Source organism: Protopterus annectens, chromosome 11.part0, assembly GCF_019279795.1.
Source record: "Protopterus annectens isolate FY-2018-M chromosome 11.part0, PAN1.0, whole genome shotgun sequence".
Taxonomy (NCBI): Eukaryota; Metazoa; Chordata; order Ceratodontiformes; family Protopteridae; genus Protopterus; species Protopterus annectens.
In genome coordinates this window covers 1475477818-1475497798 of record NC_056745.1, presented here as the reverse complement: position 1 = coordinate 1475497798, position 19981 = coordinate 1475477818, and the positions used below count along the sequence as shown (strand labels likewise).

The 19981-nt window shown below is 43.9% G+C and overlaps 1 protein-coding gene across 1 annotated transcript in view; it reads left to right on the top strand.

Moving 5' to 3' along the window:
* Positions 1–19981, top strand: part of LOC122815091 (RNA helicase Mov10l1-like) — a 1410002-nt gene that overhangs the window by 1240800 nt on the left and 149221 nt on the right. Inside the window, exon 16 of the mRNA XM_044087332.1 lies at positions 4619–4803. Within this exon, the coding sequence (XP_043943267.1) occupies positions 4619–4803 (185 nt within the window). The remainder of the gene's footprint in view (positions 1–4618; positions 4804–19981) is intronic.

The following is a 19981-nucleotide window of genomic DNA, read 5'->3' as shown; positions in this document are numbered from 1 at the left end:
TGCGTGCTCTCACTCTGGCTGCTCACTCAAAATGCCACTCTTACTTGGACGTGCTCAGTACTTGTATGCACATCAAAATGCCACTCTTACTTGGACGCGCTCAGTACTTGTATGCACATCAAAATGCCACTCTTACTTGGACGTGCTCAGTACTTGTATGCACATCAAAATGCCACTCTTACTTGGACGTGCTCAGTACTTGTATGCACATCAAAATGCCACTCTTACGTGGACGTGCTCAGTACTTGTATGCACATGGCCACTGACTGGAATGCTTCTTAAAGGTTATATCACAGACTCTGATCTACAGTCCCAGCTGAGTAGAAAACAGCAACTGTAATCCTCTTGCAAAAAGAAGGTCCCTAAACTGACACCGGGAACTGTAAATATACAAGTCTAACCAGCCTCATCTGCATGGCCATGGAGAGAATCATCAGGGATCTTAACAAGATATAGGTGACCTTCAAACTCTTGACTCAGTCTAGTTTGGCTTCGTTAAGGCAGATCTTAGCTGTTAAAGCTGGTGGACTACTACAAGAATGTTACCAAGGCCCTGGATGAAGGCAGAAAAGTTCACACTGCCTGTCTCGACCTAGGCAAGGCTTTGACACAATCCCTTACCCAGGCTTCATTGAGAAACTCACTCAGCTGGGGATTAACCCTTACGTTATAGATGGATTGCCAGCTGGCTCAAACCGAACACACACAGTCAAAAGTGTGGATGCCAACTTTACTAACAGACCTGTTAAAGTGGTGCTCCCCAGGGATGTGTGTTAGGCTCACTAGTGTTTATCCATTTTTGATGTTCAGGTGAAAATAGATGGCCTGTGGCTTACCAGGTTTGCTGATGACTGCAAATTGGGTGCAATCATCATATCCCCAAAAGATGTCAACGTACTACAAAATGGGTTTATATAGACAAATGATTGGTGTCAAAGCCACGGACTTAAACTAAAATGAAAACAAATGCGTAACCACCTTTGGCAAAGGAGAAACCCCTGTTAATTGCAATATTAATAACATCCCCCAAAGTTCAAATCCAGTGCTAAGAGATTTAGAAATGCAAGTTTGATAGTCTTAATTTTGATCATCAGGTGTCCACAGTAGTAAGGAAGTCCTTCTACATTGCACACCTCATAAGCAAGGGTATAGCATCCAAAGCTAAGGAGGTTACAACTCCCGTGTATTCAGCTCTCATCAGTCCAGTAAAGTTCAATGCTTCCTTCTGTATGTAACTCACAAGACATCTGCAGCAACTGGAGAGACGTGAGGTTTCTCACCAGGAAAATTCAGGGCCTACAACTCATGACCTACATGGACAGACTGAAGGCCCTATCACTTTACTCAGTATCTTATAGACTGCTTAGAGGCGACTTGTGCCTGGCCTACAGAGCAGTCTCAGACCCTGCCTTGATAAAGCTGCTGCACATCTTCAAATCCAGTGGGACAAGATTCAGTTGCTCTAGGGATTTTAACCTAGTATGCAATATTAAAAGGACATGCTGGAAAGACAGATACGTCTCCCACAAGTTACCATTCTTCTGGAGCAAACTCCCAGTTCATGTAAAACAGAGTTCCTCGTTGACCCTGTATAAGTGTAACCTGGACAATTGGATGGGAAATTATAAATTTGCACCATGAGGTTCATGTCCCTCTTAGACAAGGGCAGCTGGTACTGATCTTAGATTCGCAAGCAAAAGAAGACTATATATCTTGGTCCGTAAGAGAACAAGAGTGTAGCACGGCTAGGCTTGTAGAGGCCTTGGGGCCAATAGCTAGTAATCTGCTATGAAAATAATTACTGTTGCTACTTAACCATATCTTTTTCTTTTATTTCAACCCTATTTTTAAACTCCGTTTTCATTTTATCCCACTCACTAGCTATCGCATCTGAAGGAATTTCTTTCTTCCCTAACAAGTCTTCGTTAATTTCCAGTACCCATTCCTTAAATTCTTTTCTCTGTAATAGGTAGATGGGAAAGGTAGAGTGTCATTTTTTCATTATTTCATTTTTATCTTCTTTTTATTTGGGCGTGATCTGAAATAGTTATTGGTTTTCAGTTAAATGCCCATGTTCCTATGAAATATAGTGTATCCCAGTTATTGTATCCTGGAGAATATGTAAATTTTGTCCAAGTATCTACTACTGAACTCACGTCTTCATATCAATGACTTAATTTACCCCCTCTTGTTACTTTTTCCTTTCTAGGTCCCCCTGATATATCGTCACAATTGCAAATTAAATTCCATTCCCCACCTGTATGTAACAAGGGACTCAGAAATTCAGGGATGTAATTTGTAAGACACAGAGGGGTGTGAATATTATGGACATCGCTGTAGGCCTAAGGACTGTAAGGTACTCATTGTTTGGGTTTGTGCCTGTCATCACCTCTGTACCACACACATCCCTTTGGACTTCATTGCATTGTTACTGTCCTTAGATGTCATTTAATTTCTGTAGTAACGTTTTAATACAAAGTTTTGATGCATACTGTTTGATTTCATTGTTTATAGCTTGTTGAGCAGATAAGTGAACTTGGCTTTTTCAGATCCTTTCCATTTCAGCCAAAACATTGAAAAGGGCATGCATAAATAGAACATATATGGATAAAGTTTAATTTAGCCCCGGGGTGTCCAAAATCTGTTCCACTGAAGTATTTTATCTGGCCCTCTCTGTCCTATAACCAACTGTTTTGAATGGACAGATACGTTTGACAAGGTAATGTGGCCTCTCAAACCTTGCCAAGTATGGTAAGTGGCCCCTGAGCCAAAAAGGTTGGACACTCCTTATGTAACTGGTCAAGCAGCATGTGTTTTTGGAAAGGAAATGGGAGGAAATGAGACCACCCAAAGAGAGCCAACGCAGAGACTGCCACACCCTACGTAGAGTAACCTGGCATCAGAAGTGGGAGGAAATGAAACCACCCAGAGAGACCCAATGCAGAGACTGCCGCACCCTACGTAGAGTAACCTGGCATCAGAAGTGGGAGGAAATGAGACCACCCAAAGAGAGCCAACGCAGAGACTGCCACACCCTACGTAGAGTAACCTGGCATCAGAAGTGGGAGGAAATGAAACCACCCAGAGAGACTCAATGCAGAGACTGCTGCACTCTACGCTACGTAGAGTAACCTGGCATCAGAAGTGGGAGGAAATGAGACCACCCAAAGAGACCCAATGCAGAGACTGCCGCACCCTACGTACAGTAACCTGGCATCAGAAGTGGGAGGAAATGAAACCACCCAGAGAGAGCCAATGCAGAGACTGCCGCACCCTACGTAGAGTAACCTGGCATCAGAAGTGGGAGGAAATGAGACCACCCAAAGAGAGCCAACGCAGAGACTGCCGCACCCTACGTAGAGTAACCTGGCATCAGAAGTGGGAGGAAATGAGACCACCCAGAGAGACCCAATGCAGAGACTGCCACACCCTACGTAGAGTAACCTGGCATCAGAAGTGGGAGGAAATGAGACCACCCAAAGAGACCCAATGCAGAGACTGCCACACCCTGTGTAGAGTAACCTGGCATCAGAAGTGGGAGGAAATTAAACCACCCAGAGAGACCCAATGCAGAGACTGCCACACCCTACGTAGAGTAACCTGGCATCAGAAGTGGGAGGAAATGAAACCACCCAGAGAGACCCAATGCAGAGACTGCCGCACCCTACGTAGAGTAACCTGGTATCAGAAGTGGGAGGAAATGAGACCACCCAAAGAGAGCCACCACAGAGACTGCCACACCCTACGTAGAGTAACCTGGCATCTGAAGTGGGAGGAAATGAGACCACCCAAAGAGAGCCAACGCAGAGACTGCCACACCCTACGTAGAGTAACCTGGCATCAGAAGTGGGAGGAAATGAAACCACCCAGAGAGACCCAATGCAGAGGCTGCCGCACCCTACGTGTAGAGTAACCTGGCATCAGAGCTGTAAAACCATGATATTTAATTTAACATTGAATTCAGTGACATAAATATTTCCCTTTTCATTGTTTTTATTAATTAGAAAATTAGTCTTCATCTAGAGAACTTAGGGACCTACAACATACCTTGTTTTTCATGCAGTTCAGACTTCAGGGTTTTTCCATGTTATTACATAGGGTGCTGCTGGGAAACTAATATTTAAGTATAACTTTGTGTCTTTACTGGCACTGTTACAAGAAGTGTCTGACCCACTTCCTGATGGATTATCTGTGGAACATTGTTCTTTCTATATCTGGGAGGATGCAGCAGTCTTTAGTTTTGACAGCATGAATTCTGTGATACCTTGGTGCTGTGTTTACCTGTTATGTGCCACCTGGGGTATGCGATTGTGCTGCTCGAGTGGCACCATTTAATCTACTGGCTGCAGCTTGAGGTCTGACTCTGAGTTAACTATTTATTACATGTGTGCGGCACATGGAGTGGCCGTAGGTAATACATAGTTATCAGATTAATATCTTATCTGCATAGAACAATAAACAGGCAATAGTGGATGAAGAAGAAAAGTGGATAAATGTAAGGCTGCATTTTAATGTGCCTTTACCATGAAAATTCTTCTAAAATGTAGCTGTTGATTAAGATGTGTTGAATGGAAATTTAGCCTGTAGCTATTTTTAATCATTTTCTTTTGTTACAAAGCAAAAGCTGATGGCCTTGGCATGAAAAAAGAATGCGGCTTCCCATTTTTCAACCCCATACTGAATGAGCATCAGAGAATGGCAGTCAAAAGGATCCTTAGTGCTGAATGTCGACCAATTCCTTACATTTTGTTCGGACCACCTGGGACTGGAAAAACTATTACCATCATAGAAACAATTTTGCAGGTAACTAATCTGCTTTATGAAATCATTCACCTGGAACTGAAAAAAATATTACTAAAACAAGTGATTTTGTAGTTAATTTTGTTTGAGACTATTTCAGTCTAAAGGCTGTTGTGGTGTTTTTATTTATTCATATTTGTTTTCCTTTGTTTAGCATTAGGTTGTAATGTCAAATTCTATGCCTTATTAGCTGTAGGCTTTTCTTTGTCACTCACACATTCATTTCTCGATCGATGCACTATCATCTTAAGAAAACCTCCGTCCCTTGCCTTCGAATTTAAGTGCACTGTATCCTTTATTGCAAGCATTTACGCATGTAGAAAAGTGGTCAATGCAATCCACATCTGAACACCTGTAAAATAAACTGAAGAAAAGCTACCCTTTACATTTGAAATTTATTAATAACTTTTGTATTTTCCCTTGCCTATATCTGTCTACTTAAGATCTTGCAAAGTGCAGTCATCTTGTGCATTGTAAAATACTTTGCCACCCTTATAACATCAGCAGCACATCTACCGACATAGTGAGGTGCTGCTGATTTTTTTAAAGTGATATCCATGATAAGCAGTGATACCCATGATAAGCAGTGATATCCATGATAAGCAGTGATATCCATGATAAGCAGTGATATCCATGATATGCAGTGATATCCATGATATGCAGTGATAGCCAGTGATATCCATAAGCAGTGATATCTATGATAAACAGTAATATCCATGATATGCAGTGATATCCATGATAAGGAGTGATATCCATGATATCCAGTGATATCCATGATAAGCAGTGATATCCAATGATATCCATGATAAGCAGTGATATCCATTATAGTGTAGTTAGTAGTGAACTATAGTAGTGTCCGTGAATAGAAAGATGTCTCACTATGCGACTAGTTTCTGCACCAGGATCTCAGAACTCGCTGTGCGAAACCAGTTGCTTTGTGAGACATTTGTCAATCATTGCATGGGGCCTTCCTCCTAGCTGTCAGTTTATTGGGCTCCAGCACCTTCTACACCTGTTTCTTTGTTCTCAGGAGTTTTGGAGTTTCAAAGTTGCTGGAATAGTCAAACTGTTTTCTCTGAATGCCCAGAATGGTTTTAACTGTTGGTGTAATGGCGGGAAGCCTTTCATTTTGAATTCTAGGGCCGTTATTGTGTATGTGTGCATGTCGTCTTTAAATAATGCAGGCATCTGAGTGTTCAACATCGTATTCTTTAGAAAATGGTAATGCAAGTCTTGTTACTGTTGCAATATTTTAAGTATATTGGAGCAGTATTTACTATATTTCTGATTTCCTCACCTTATTTTTTTTTTTGTTTTGCTGCAGAGTCTAATCCTAAAATATTGCTGTATTTTTGGTTTTGCTGTGGCGTCTTGTGCTGAAAGACTAATAGGTAGGTGTGTGTGTGTGATCCCCAGTGGCAGCTCCAGGTTCCTTTTTGTGCGAGGGCACAGTAGGTAGCTGGTAGGGCATATAGGACATGTGGGAAAATCTACCAAAAAACTATACCAAAACATGGTAACAACTTACCCAAAGTCCATTGTTAACAATGAAAGATAATTTCCCTACAAAGTAACAGTGAAATGTCATAATCGTACCAGTCATAGCAATGTTCACAACACACACATTTGTCATGCCCAAGGATTATGGTGTGGATTGTGTTGGTGTGCAGCGATGTAACATGTCAAAGGTGAAGCTACCAATACAACCGAGATGCAAAATGTCAAGCACAAAGAAATCTTTGTCTCAGAAGAAAGAAAATCATTAACCCAAAGTGACAAGAACAGAAAATCTGACTTGTTTTGTTCTTGCTGCATTGTAAGGAAAATATTTTGAACAAATGCAGCACATTTTGCCAACAATCAGTATAAAACACGCATCTTCCCACTGCAGACACTAGTGGATAGCAGTTTGTTTTAAATGTCTGTTAAACGTTCTCTGAAATACAAGCAAGAGTGGCCAGTTAACAGCTCTTGTTTTACAGTCATACCTCTCAACTAGCCAGATTTTCAGACTGTCCAGATTTTTACTTCATATTTATAGTCTGTTTCTCATGGTATGTACCTCACAAGACATCTGCAACAGCTTGAAAGGCCACAGAAATACCTCACTAAAAGAATCACAGGCCTAAAGCAGATGCCATATACTGACTGTCTAAAAAAAACTCCAGCTATACTCTGTGGCATATCGTCTACTCAGAGGCGATCTCTAATTAACATACAAGGCCATGTCAAACCCTGAGCTGTTGGACATGCTCCACTTAAAGAAATCCCAATCCCTCAGAGCCACACGCTCCAGGGATCTAAACCTTGTCATCACAATGAACAAAACATGCTAGAGGGATAGGTTCCTGACCCAGAGACTCCCCATACTCTGGAATAGACTGCCCATACATGTCAAGCAGAGCGCCTCATTGGCCCTCTTCAAAAGGAACCTTGATGATTGGATGGGAAATAAGAAATTCACCCTGGGGATCATGTCAGTCGCCCTGCTAGACAGGGGCCTGGAGAAGTAAATATTGTGGGAAGAAATATCCAGGGAATTGTTATGGCTAGGCTTGCATAGGCCCTAGGGCCGATAACCTAGTACCAACCTATGAACCTATATGAAATTTGAAGTTTTGGAAATTCAGCGTTCTGAAGGGAACCTGTATATATGTGTGTGTGTGTGTGTGTGTGTGTGTGTGTGTGTATTTATTTTTATATATATATATATATATATATATATATATATATAGAGAGAGAGAGAGAGAGAGAGTACTAATACCACCATTGTAGTCCTTTCCCTGATTTTTTATACTACATCCGGCTCTAAGAAATTTGTGACTTGTGGGCATAAAATCCCAATTCGGATGCCCACACAGTGTGTGTACTGTCTAGGCCCAAAACACCTAGAACGTCGAGTGTGAGAGATGCAGAGGGTTCAACTCCCAAGCCATTCTAGATAGGAAGAACAAATTGATTCTTAGATTCTTGTAAAGCTGCTGAGGCTCAGACCCCCAAGAGACAAGATAAGGGCGACTCTGTGGCCAAAGAGTCTTGTAAGAGATCCCCAGATCATCCTTCTGCTTCGACTTCAGCTCCATCTTTGGAGCCTCTGACTAAACTTGCAAGAAAATTGGATCCAGATGTGTCAGATCTGAAGTTATGATCCAAAAGATCCCCCCAGATCTATTCTCCACCTTTGATCTCAGAGCTGATTATATCAGTGTTCCCAGACATCATTCAAGGCCAGCTTCCTGTCTTTGGCCTTCCAGGAGCCATTCTGAGGCAGATGTGGATTGGATAATGTAGTTGCTCAGGATTCAGATTCAAATGGGAGTCCTTTCTGCTCTGAATCCATCGGGTCCAGTGGCCCTCTATAGAGCCACACCACCTATTATAGCTCCTTCTCCAATTTCTGCTTCAGTTATGAAACCGTTGGATCCAAAAGCCTTGAAGGTGTCTTTCTCGGATCTGAAGATATTGGCTTCTACGACTTTGATTGCTTCTCTGAGCTGTCTGGCCCCGAGTACCTTGGAGCCAGGTGACTCTGAGCCAAAGCATTGGCTCCAGAGTGTTGGATTTGGTTCCTAAGTTGTTGGAGCTATCTCTTCCCCTCAGAGCATCGTCATTAGATAGCTTAGCTCTGACACTCTCCACAGCAGAAGCCAATGATCCGCAAGCCTGGCTTGTCTGATCCATCTGCTGCTGATTCTCCCAGGCTCTCCTCTGTCAAGGTTGTGAAGAGACTGTTCTCTATATCTAGAGTTCAGACAACTCTATCCACTTGGGCTCCAACCTCCTTGTCTCATCTGATTCTGTATCCAGAGCCTCATTCATCCATTCCATTGGGTCAGCCAGCCCAAACCAGTCTCCAGGCCACCCAGCAGGGTATTAACTTTCCTGATACCTCCTCCCTGGAGCATCCCACTGAGGAAGTCCCTTGGAAGAGAAAGTGCAAAAGGATTCACTTTAACTCTCCAAGTCTGTCACTGAAGACCGATTTTGATGAGGGTGAAGGGTCCCCCAGATCACCACCCGATGTCTCATTTGGAGACATCTTAGAGCTCCTCAAAGGAGTGTTTGGTCCCCCAATAACCCATGCTATGAGAAATCACTGTTTTCTGGAGGCTTTTGGGTCTGGCTTGTGTACCTCCTGGATGACTCTGTCTGATGAGCTTCTAGATTTAATCCCTGGTTGGGTGTGAAAGGAACCGGACACAGTCAAACCTGTACCCAAGAGACCAGACAAGATCTGTGTGCCACCTAACGACTGACCACACAGGAGTAAAGGATGCCATGGTTGTTGAGGCAGCAAATAGAAAGGAACTGGCAGAACAGAGTTCCTCTTTCCACCCCCCAACAGGAAGTCTGGGGGATTACACAGACTTGGGAAGCATGTCTGTGCTTCAGCAATCTTCGCTGAATTATTTGGTACATTTCACAACATTTAGAGAGGTTTGATCAAGAAGCTTACCAAATCTCTCTCTGGGACCCCATTCTCCGAGGAAGGGAGTACAATTTCCTCACAGCTGGCTACCCTTCAGTCTGTTTCTAATTTGTAAATGAAGCTCATCTGTCATGCTGCTGAAGGTACCTCATGGGCAGCGGGTTCAAGCATTTTCATTAGGAAACCTGATTGGATGTGCTTGTGCGATTTTAGTGGAAGCCTTCAAGTTTTTCCTCGATGCTCCACATGACAGATCCTCGTTGTTTAGCCACAGAGACACACACACTCTAGGTATGAACAGGAAGGGAAAACCCCTATCTGCTGTGGCCATATGCTTTTCTACTCTTCAACAGTCCTTTTCTAAAAAACCAATGAGGTGGTAGAAAGATGTGGTTCAAGAAATCCTAGGGTCCCTTTCAAGATACATATGGAAAGAGTTTCTGCAGGGGAAGAGGAAGCAGTTCACATGGAAGACACTGCCCCCACAGCAGATCTGGTCCACATAATCAGGGATCAAAAAATTCCTTCTCCGGCAGATGCTATCAGCACTCCTGAATGGAGACCCAGTTGTCCATCTTTGGAGGCAGAGGGATCGTCTTTCCCTGCACCAGCGTGCCGGGCTAGAAATCACAAAAGATTCATGTGTGCAGTGGATAATATCCAGAGGCTACGTAATACCATTTTCTCATCCTCCATCAGTTTCAGAGAAAATCTCTGATGATGTACCCAGTCAGAGAGAAGCAGTAATAGAAATAAAAAAAGTTGCTAGAAAAAGTTAGCCAAGTGGCTCCCCCCGACCAGAGAGGATCCAGAACTTATTCATGTTTCTTTTTAGTGCCAAAAAAGTCAGGGGACTTGAGACCAATTTTAGATCTCCGCAAACTAAGTCAATTTGTTCAGTGTAGAGAGTTCCAGATGGTCAAGATTCAATCCATTCTGCCATGTCTGCACAAGGACAACCGGATGTGCTCAATAGATCTACAGGATGCGTACTGTCATACCAAATTGAACAGTTAGTCCAGAAGATATCTATGCTTCTGGCTGGTAGTCCATCTTTACCAGTTCAGAGCACTGTCCTTTGGTCTCACCACAACCCCCCCAGGTGTTCACCCAAGTGCATGGCAGTCATAGCAGCTCATCTGAGACTGTTGGGATTCCGTGTGTTTTCATACCTGAACAACTGGCTCCTGACCTTTCCACCCAGGCATCAACTACATCAAGCAAGGGACTACTTACTCCAGCTGTGCTCTTGTCTGGGGATATCCATCGGTTACAGCAAATCTCGGCTTAATCCGTCTCACTTTGGAGTTCATTGGTGCTCATTTCAATACAGCTAATCATATAGTTTTGCTGTCTGTCCTTCTCTGATTCAAATCATTCAATTCCAGTTCAGAAAGATTATTCAGAATTCTCTTCCAGCATATCTGATACTACAAGTCTTGGGATCCTTGTCAGCAGCAATCATTTTTGTACCGCTGGCCAGGTTTCAGATGAGAATCCTCCGATGGACACTTGCAGCTGAATGGTCTAATCTCCAACACCCATTATGTAGGCCAGCCAAGATAATTCAAGCATGCAAGGATGGATTCACTGTAGATGTATACAATAAGGCTGTCCTTGTATTCTATCTCAGCACAAGGCATCCGTGACCATAGATGCAAGGATGGATTCACTGTAGATATATACAATAAGGCTGTCCTTGTATTCCATCTCAGCACAAGGCATCCGTGACCATAGATGCAAGGATGGATTCACTGTAGATATATACAGTAAGGTTGTCCTTGTATTCCATCTCAGCACAAGGCATCCGTGACCATAGATGCAAGGATAGATTCACTGTAGATATATACAATAAGGCTGTCCTTGTATTCCATCTCAGAACAAGGCATCCTTGACCATAGATGCAAGGATGGATTCACTGTAGATATATACAATAAGGCTGTCCTTGTATTCCATCTCAGCACAAGTCATCCGTGACCATAGATGCAAGGATGGATTCACTGTAGATATATACAATAAGGCTGTCCTTGTATTCCATCTCAGCACAAGGCATCCGTGACCATAGATGCAAGGATGGATTCACTGTAGATATATACAATAAGGCTGTCCTTGTATTCCATCTCAGCACAAGGCATCTGTGACCATAGATGCAAGGATGGATTCACTGTAGATATATACAATAAGGCTGTCCTTGTATTCCATCTCAGCACAAGGCATCCGTGACCATAGATGCAAGGATGGATTCACTGTAGATATATACAATAAGGCTGTCCTTGTATTCCATCTCAGCACAAGGCATCCGTGACCATAGATGCAAGGATGGATTCACTGTAGATATATACAATAAGGCTGTCCTTGTATTCCATCTCAGCACAGGCATCCGTGACCATAGATGCAAGGATGGATTCATTGTAGATATATACAATAAGGCTGTCCTTGTATTCCATCTCAGCACAAGGCATCCGTGACCATAGATGCAAGGATGGATTCACTGTAGATATATACAATAAGGCTGTCCTTGTATTCTATCTCAGCACAAGGCATCCGTGACCATAGATGCAAGGATGGATTCACTGTAGATGTATACAATAAGGCTGTCCTTGTATTCCATCTCAGCACAAGGCATCCGTGACCATAGATGCAAGGATGGATTCACTGTAGATATATACAATAAGGCTGTCCTTGTATTCCATCTCAGCACAAGGCATCCGTGACCATAGATGCAAGGATGGATTCACTGTAGATATATACAATAAGGCTGTCCTTGTATTCCATCTCAGCACAAGGCATCCGTGACCATGGATGCAAGGATGGATTCACTGTAGATGTATACAATAAGGCTGTCCTTGTATTCTATCTCAGCACAAGGCATCCGTGACCATAGATGCCTTGCTCATCAGGTGGGGGGAATGTACTTCTTGGAAGGGACAGTTCAAGGCACATGATCACCGAAAGTAGCCAACATATGCATTTCAGTGTCCTGGAAATGTGATAGGGATGATTTTCCATCTGGGGTTAACCATTCCGTGACCTTTACGCATCTTCCTTCAACAACAAGTGAATCAGGTTCTTTGCACTGATACCCTAAGTGGAGTAGTCCCTAATGGATGCTCTACTTCATGCTTGGCTCTCTGGTCTCCGTTATGCTTACCACCAATTACCTCTCCTCCCCAAATTTCTCCAGAAAGCATCTCTGTTAAAAAGCAGTGTTCTCCTCATTGCACCATACTGGCCTCGTCAGATCTGGTTTCCTTTCCTTTGGCCACATCTTCTACATTCCCCCCTGGATTCTGGATCCAACTCCAGACCTCCTGTCTCAACGACAGACATGACTCATCTGGAAATTTCAGGCCTCAAGTTGACCGCATGTTTTTTCCAGTTCCATTGATTGCTAGACAGCCCAGGCTGTCCTCCCTCGTCTCATATCTTATCTTCTCATAAAGCTTCCACTATGAAGTTTATAAAAGTAAATGAAAAGGTTTTTTTTTTGGGCTTACAAAACGAATTGAGCTCTTTTCGGCACTGATTTCAAGGAGGCCTTGACTTTTTAGCTACAATTTTCAATGAGGGTGCCACCTCCTCAACTTTCATATAGGAGTAAACAATTCTACTTGAGCTTCCTCCAAGGTTTGTAAGGTCTTTCTTACAGGAACATACATAATTAGACCTCCTCTAAAGGATCTAAATTTTTTGAGCTCGAAACCTGTTTCCCTAGTTGCTGTCACTTCTGTCAGAAGAGTATTTGAGCTTCAAGCACTGTCTTTTAAACTCCTTATTTAAATTTTCACAAGGATGGGATTTCTTTACAGTCCAATCCTTCCTTTTTGCAAAAGGTGATGTTGGAATCTATTATCAGCTGTCAAACCAAGGAGAATGTTATATCTTTTGGATGTCCACAGACAGCTGGGTTTCTACCTTCAGAGAACTAAAAAGTTGAGAACATCAGAACAGTTGATGTTCTGTAGTCCTATCTTGCCTTCATTCTTACATATGGGTTTGGAGCTTATCCTCTGCTCCGACTCAGCCAGTTACAAAGATCGAAGTCCCTAAGTTGACTCGTGGCAAGGTAGGTATCCTGTAATGCACTAGTAAGAATCCCCAGCTCTCGTTTGCCGTGTCTACGAGTTCAGAAGTGCTCTCTTTCTTGGCTGTGGCTAAGTTGGAATTTTTTGCTTATTCAGATTTTTTTATTATAATAGTGTTGTATTAATAGCTTACAGTTTATCTTTAGTAGTTAGCTAGTGTGTTTTGGAAGTTTATTGCAAATTGTTGGCTGTCTGTTCCTCAGGCCTTTCCTTAGTTGTATCCCTTCGTTTCTGTGTGCTAGTTAAATTTCCTTAGGTATAGGTCCGTTTTTTTAGTCAGGACGTATTCTAGCCTTTATCTGTTGCTTGTTTGTTCTCCATCTCGCCTACCCCTTTGCTTAGGGCTAGGCCCGTTTAAGTTAGAAGACCTAGTCCTCCATTGCCTTCTCCCTTGTGTGTTGTTTCCTCAGCAGGGCTCGGCTCATTAAGTTAGGGGACCTAGCCCTCTGTTGTCTTTCTTCCTTGTGTTGTTTCCTTGAGCAGGGCTAGGCCCGTTTAAGTTAGAGGACCTTGTCCTCTCTTCTTTATCTTTCTAAGCTTATAGTCTGTGATTGTTGTTGTGGTAGTATGTCTAAGGAAACTAAAGACCATAACCCTTTGGGTTTCAAGAAACGCTTAAAATGCTCACAAAAAATGTCCTTGACTGACTGGCATAGTATTTGTCTATTGTTTGGGAGCCATACATCTACAGGAGGCATGTACTTTTTGCCACTCTTTTAGTTCCCGAGTTCTCCAGGAAAGGAAGAACAAACTGATCTTGAAAGGTCTCCTTAAACCTTCCTTTGAGGAGGATTTAGCCAGTTCTTCCTCTTCCCATGCCAGGTCTCCCTCTTCTAAAAAAAAGAGAAGGTCAAGTCAGTAAAGGACAGTCTCCTACACCGACTGTTAAATAAGGACAGTCAGAGAAAATTGCCAAAATTGACAAACCTTCTACCTCTTCGGCTCCTCTGCCTTTGGAGCCAGTTGAGGTTATTGACATAGACCGTCCAGTTCGGCCCCAAGTTTTCCGGAGCCGATAGCTGAACTCATACCTCGGAGCCGGTCGAGAGATTTGACTGTATCCCCTGCACTAGTATGTCATATACCTGCTTCTGTTCCTTCTCCAAGCCATACTGGTCTTTCGGAACCAGAGCTATCTGTGCCGTTTGTTGTGGAACTGCCAGTTCCAGCACCCCAACTGTCTATCTCAGAGCCGAGTTCCGCACTGACACCTTCGGTGCCGTCCCTGGTGTCTAGGAGCTGAAGCTCACCAGTCGGCCCTGATGGGGGACGCTTGGACCTGAACTACTTCGGTTCCGAGCCTACCTTTCGGTGCGTCTGCTTGGCTGAGCTCGGATCCTACATGTGTCTCCGAGCCGATCGCTCTGGAGTGGGGGGCTACTTCCGCTTCCTCGGAGCCATTGGTGTCCTCGGAGACTGGGAGAGCTGTCTTCGAGATGATGAGCGTGCTGTCTAGATCTTCAGCTCCACACAAGGGTACTGGTGCTTTTCCCCCTCAAGCTCCGATCTCTGTCTCAGCACTCTCTCTCTTGACAGCAGAGACCCGCAGCCTCAGGAGCACCCCTTGGGTGGCCCCCAGTCTTCCGAGACCTCCCCAGAATACCCTTCTGAGGAGCCTCCTTGGAATAGAACTTGCAAGAGGAAGCACATAGACTCCCCTGATGAGTCCATCACCTCTGACACTGATCTCGAGTCAGAAGGGTCCTCTAGGTCATCCTCTGATGATATCGCCTTCATAGATATACTGAAACAGAGAAGCGGCTAGCCTACCGTCACCCCTTCTGATGTGAGGAGTCAGTGTACCTGAAGTCTTTCGGGTCTCAACCTTCAGCCTCTTGGGTGTCTCCACCTTCCGATGAACTGTTAGATGTTCATCGTGTTACCCTGCTGCAGTCATCACACTTAGGTTATCCTGCCATCAGGCGGTCCCGCAGTCGGCCCGAATTCCAAAGTCTAGGTCTGACATCGGTTGCTGTCGCTTCTTCCCTGACGTCATTGCGCCAGGGGTATGCAAGAGGCATCCGACGCCATTTTCTTCAGTCTTTCTTGCTTCGCGGTGCCCGAAGCAGAAGCAGTTCGCAAGTGCCGGTCGGCCGACACCTGAGATTTTCGATTCAAATTTCAGTTCGAAGTCTTCAATAAAGCTAAGTACCCCATTGGGGAACCTTTTCTTGCCTCAGTCCGATATCAGAAAAAGTTAACAATTGCATTTCTTGTGGGAAGCAAATACCTCATAAGGACTTCCATTCCTATTGTATTCCTTGCCTAGGCCCAGACCACAACGTCACAGGTTGTCGGTTTTGTGCTAGGTTTAATAAACGAACTATCAAACGCCATTTTGACTTCACACGACATTACTTTGGTAGGAAATTTAATTATATCATGCCATCGGAGCAGCCGACGACCGGCATGTATAAAAAATGCAAGGATAAGGACAGGCAGCCTAGGACCAAGCCAGACTCCGAGGCCTCGGCTGGGCCTGTCGCCGGTTCTCCGGTTTTCAGTGAGGTGCCTACGCAGCCCCTGACAACCGTAGAACTGGAACCCCAGACAGCTGCGGATTCTCAAGCGGAGTCTACTAGGCCGATGCAGCCATCTTCATTAGGCCCTTCCGACACCGGAGCAGAAGTAGACCCCGGTGAAGTGGAAACACCTTCGGTTGCAGAAGGTGTTTTCAGACCGACTACACTCACCATTAAATCTTACTCTAAACTTAAAACTCCTTTAAACCAAAAAAGACTGTACATCAGTCTACAGTACAAGGCCCCATGCCTAAGAAACAGATGCTTAAGATGGCTGAAGATTTGATTACCCTAATCAGGGGTTCCCATCCCCCTCCTGATAAAAGACCAAGACAAGAGGAAGACTTTGCTTCCTCTGACCAGGTTTCACTTTCCTCAGATTCTTCTGAGGAATAGGATTACACTTTTCCACCTTATGAAGACTCTGATGCTGAAGACTCTATTCCCTCAGCATCTCCCCCTGAAGACTACTCCTTTGAGGAAACTTTACATACCATGAGGGAACATTTCCACTGGGAAGGCCAGGACTGCTCTGATTCTAAGAAAAGGCTCTGAGAGTTCCTTATATTACCCCAGCACAGACCTCTTGCTATCCCTTCAGTGTTACATATTGTGGATGTTTACTTGGAGTCTAGTCTAAATCCAGACTCTATACCTCCTGCTCCAGCCATACCAGACAGATGCTACAGAGTACCTGACTCGCACAAATTCCTTTATAAAAGCCCTGTGGCGGACCCAGAAACAATTTCCCAGGGTCCTAAGGGAGCTTACAGCTTCTATGGCTAAAAATCCTGTGCCCCCTGAAAGGGATTCCAGAGCCCTAGATAGATGGGGAAAGAAAATATACACCTCAGCAACTCTGGCTATGAGAGCATTAAATTGTCAGTTTCACATGCTGAAATATCAGCAATTCCTAATGTCTCAATTAAAACAAAACATGAACACACATACTGAACAGTCTGAATTCAAGGAAATGCAGGATCTGTTGCATGCAGCTGAACAGGTGGGCAAACATACTTTACAATGCGGATTTGATTCATTGGAAGCTTCCTGTAGAGCAGCTGTTACTGGCTCTGTCATACTTAGACACACTTGGTTAAAAGAACAGACCCTTCTTGATCATGTTGAAGCAAAATTATTGGATGCACCTTTACAGCAGGATGTATTATTTGGTGGCAAAGCAGAAGAGGTTTTAAAGAAAATGGAGGATAAGACTAAGTCTATGCAGACGGTCAAGGAATTTTTGCAGGTACAACCCCCCTGTTTCAGCAGAAATTGGCCAACAAAAAACTGGTCCTTTCCAGCTTCTGACAGATCACAGAGGGGCAAATACAGACACCCAAGGGGCAGAGGTCAATCACAAGGCCCTTACAAACCTCGCCAATGGGGTACTGCTACCCAGAAAGGAGAAGACAGACCCCAAGCTAGCAGAAGACAAACACAAGACTCAATCCTCAAACTACCAAGCAAATCTCTCCTGGCAGCTCCCCTGGGAGGAAAATTAGCATTTTTTGCAGACAAGTGGCACATCATCACAAAAGACAAATGGGTACTAAACATTGTCTCTCAAGGATACAGATTCCACTTTCATACCTTACCAAGGATAAAAGGAATGCCAAACCTGCCACCAAATCAATGGGCAGAGGCACAAAAACAAATTACAGCTCTCATGGACATGAGAGCCATTCAACAGGTACCTACACAGGAGCAAGGACACGGATTTTACTCGACTCTTTCTAGTCCCAAGAAAGGACAAAGCATGGAGACCCATTCTGGATCTTTCAGTTCTGAACACCTGTCTGCAAGTACCAGAATTCAAGATGCTAACACTACAGCAGCTTCTTCCATGCTGGGCAAGAATGCTTGGCTAGTAATGTTGGACCTCAAGGAGGCATACCTGCATGTCCCTAGTAGACAAAATTGCAGAAGATACCTCCGCTTCATTGCAGGTTCAACGCATTATCAGTTCTCTTCACTGCCGTTTCGCTTATCTACTGCGCCCAGGGTCTTCACAAAATGCTTGGCACCAGTAATTGCATACTGCAGACAAAGAGGAATTCAAATATACCCATACCTGGACGACTGCTTTATTCAAGCAGAAAGCAAGGACATTCTTTTAAAGCATCTGGCATTTGTCAAACACCTTCTAAGTTGCCTAGGGTACACAGTAAACGAAAAGAAATCAAAACTAGTGCCCTCACAAAAACATAATATTCTTGGGTGCCAGCTTGAATACAACGGCCCAGATGGCTTATCTCACGCCAGACAAGCAACAGCAGCTGATTCAGTATTTCAAAATAATGGCAACAAAGACCCAACTCCCTGCAAGAAAAATTCTGCAGGCCTTGGAATTCATGGCATCTTGCATACTACTAATACCATTTGCAAAACTGCATATGAGGAAATTACAATGGTACCTGAAAAGCGTATGGACTCAGCACAACAGCAGCTTGGAAACAATGATACCACTCATCCCCTGCCTTCAACAAGAGTTTCTATGGTTGCACAGGCATGTCACCTCAACAAGGGTCAGCCTTTCACCTTACCCACAGCCAGGCAAACTATGACAACAGATGCATCGGACTATGCCTGGGGAGCACACATGGCAGGACAGTGCATTCAGGGCAAATGGACTACAGATCAGAGGCATCTGCATATCAATCAAAAAGAAATGCTAGCAGTACAGAATGCCCCAACAGCTTTCAAGAACCTCTTACACCCAGGACAACTAATAATAAAGACGGACAATACCACAGTAATGTGGTACATAAACAAGCAAGGGGGCACACATTCCTACCCTCTATGCAGGCAAGCAATGACCTTGTGGAACACTGCACTGTCTTACCAAGTTCAATTACAAGCACAATTCCTGCCAGGAAAGAAAAACACATTGGCAGACCTAAGCAGAAACATCATGGATCCACACGAGTGGAAACTAGATCCACAAGTATTTGCAATGATAGCTCAAAAATGGGGACGCCCAGACATAGATCTGTTTGCAAGCCCCCAAAACTACCAACTTCAAAAATTTTGCACAAGGACATTCCATCCACAAGCTTGGAGAGTGGACACCCACTCATTCAGTTGGAAAACATTTACAGTGTATGCCTTTCCTCCACTGCCTCTTCTAGCAAAGGTACTGCTGAAAGTCAGATTAGAGAGGCCACAAATGATGCTCATTGCACCAGAGTGGCCACGCCAGCATTGGTATCCAATTCTAAGGAACATGGCCCACGGCCCACCATGGATTTTACCACAGATTCCTCCCCTGCTCACCCAGCGAGACAATCTGATTCTACACAGCCAGCTCAAGACTTTAAACCTGGCTGCATGGCAAATTACCTAAACAGCCAGCCAACACCTCTATCCAAAGCTGTTATGGATGTCATTCTGGAGGCCAGGAGGCACAGCACCACGAAAACCTATTCAGGCAAATGGAAAAGATTTTGCCCCTGGAACCAGGCTAAAGGCCAAAATCCACTTTATCCAAACATTCCTCAGATTCTACAATATTTAACTGAGATGTTGCACAAAGGACTTTCCTTTTCATCTATTAAGATCCACGCCTCAGCAATTTCATCTCATTACAACACGGATCTTCCTTTATTCTCACATCCACTCCTAAGACAGTACCTCAGAGGGGCTAAGAACATAAGACCACCAAGGAGAGCACCAACACCTACTTGGGATCTCAACTTTGTTCTGGAAAAGCTTGCACTGCCGCCCTTTGAACCAGCTTTTTCAGCTAATTTAAAATTTATTTCATGGAAGACTGCCCTGCTACTAGCAATAACCTCAGCTAGAAGAGTCTCAGAGCTACAGGCACTAATGGCAGTGGAGCCTTTCCTCATTTTTCATCAAGACAGAGTCTCTCTACAAACTAACCCTTCCTTTATGCCAAAGGTGGTATCCAGTGTGGCCCTAAACCAAACCATTAATTTGCCCACCTTTTTCCCAAATCCCCAGAACAAAGGAGAAAGACTCCTGCACTCTTTGGACATTCACAGGCAATTGCGTTACTACTTGGATAAAACTAAGGCTTTCAGAAAAACTGACCAGCTCTTTGTAGCCTATGCTACAGGATCACAAGGAAAAGCCATCTCAAAACAGACCATTTCTAAATGGATAGGGCATTGCATACGTTT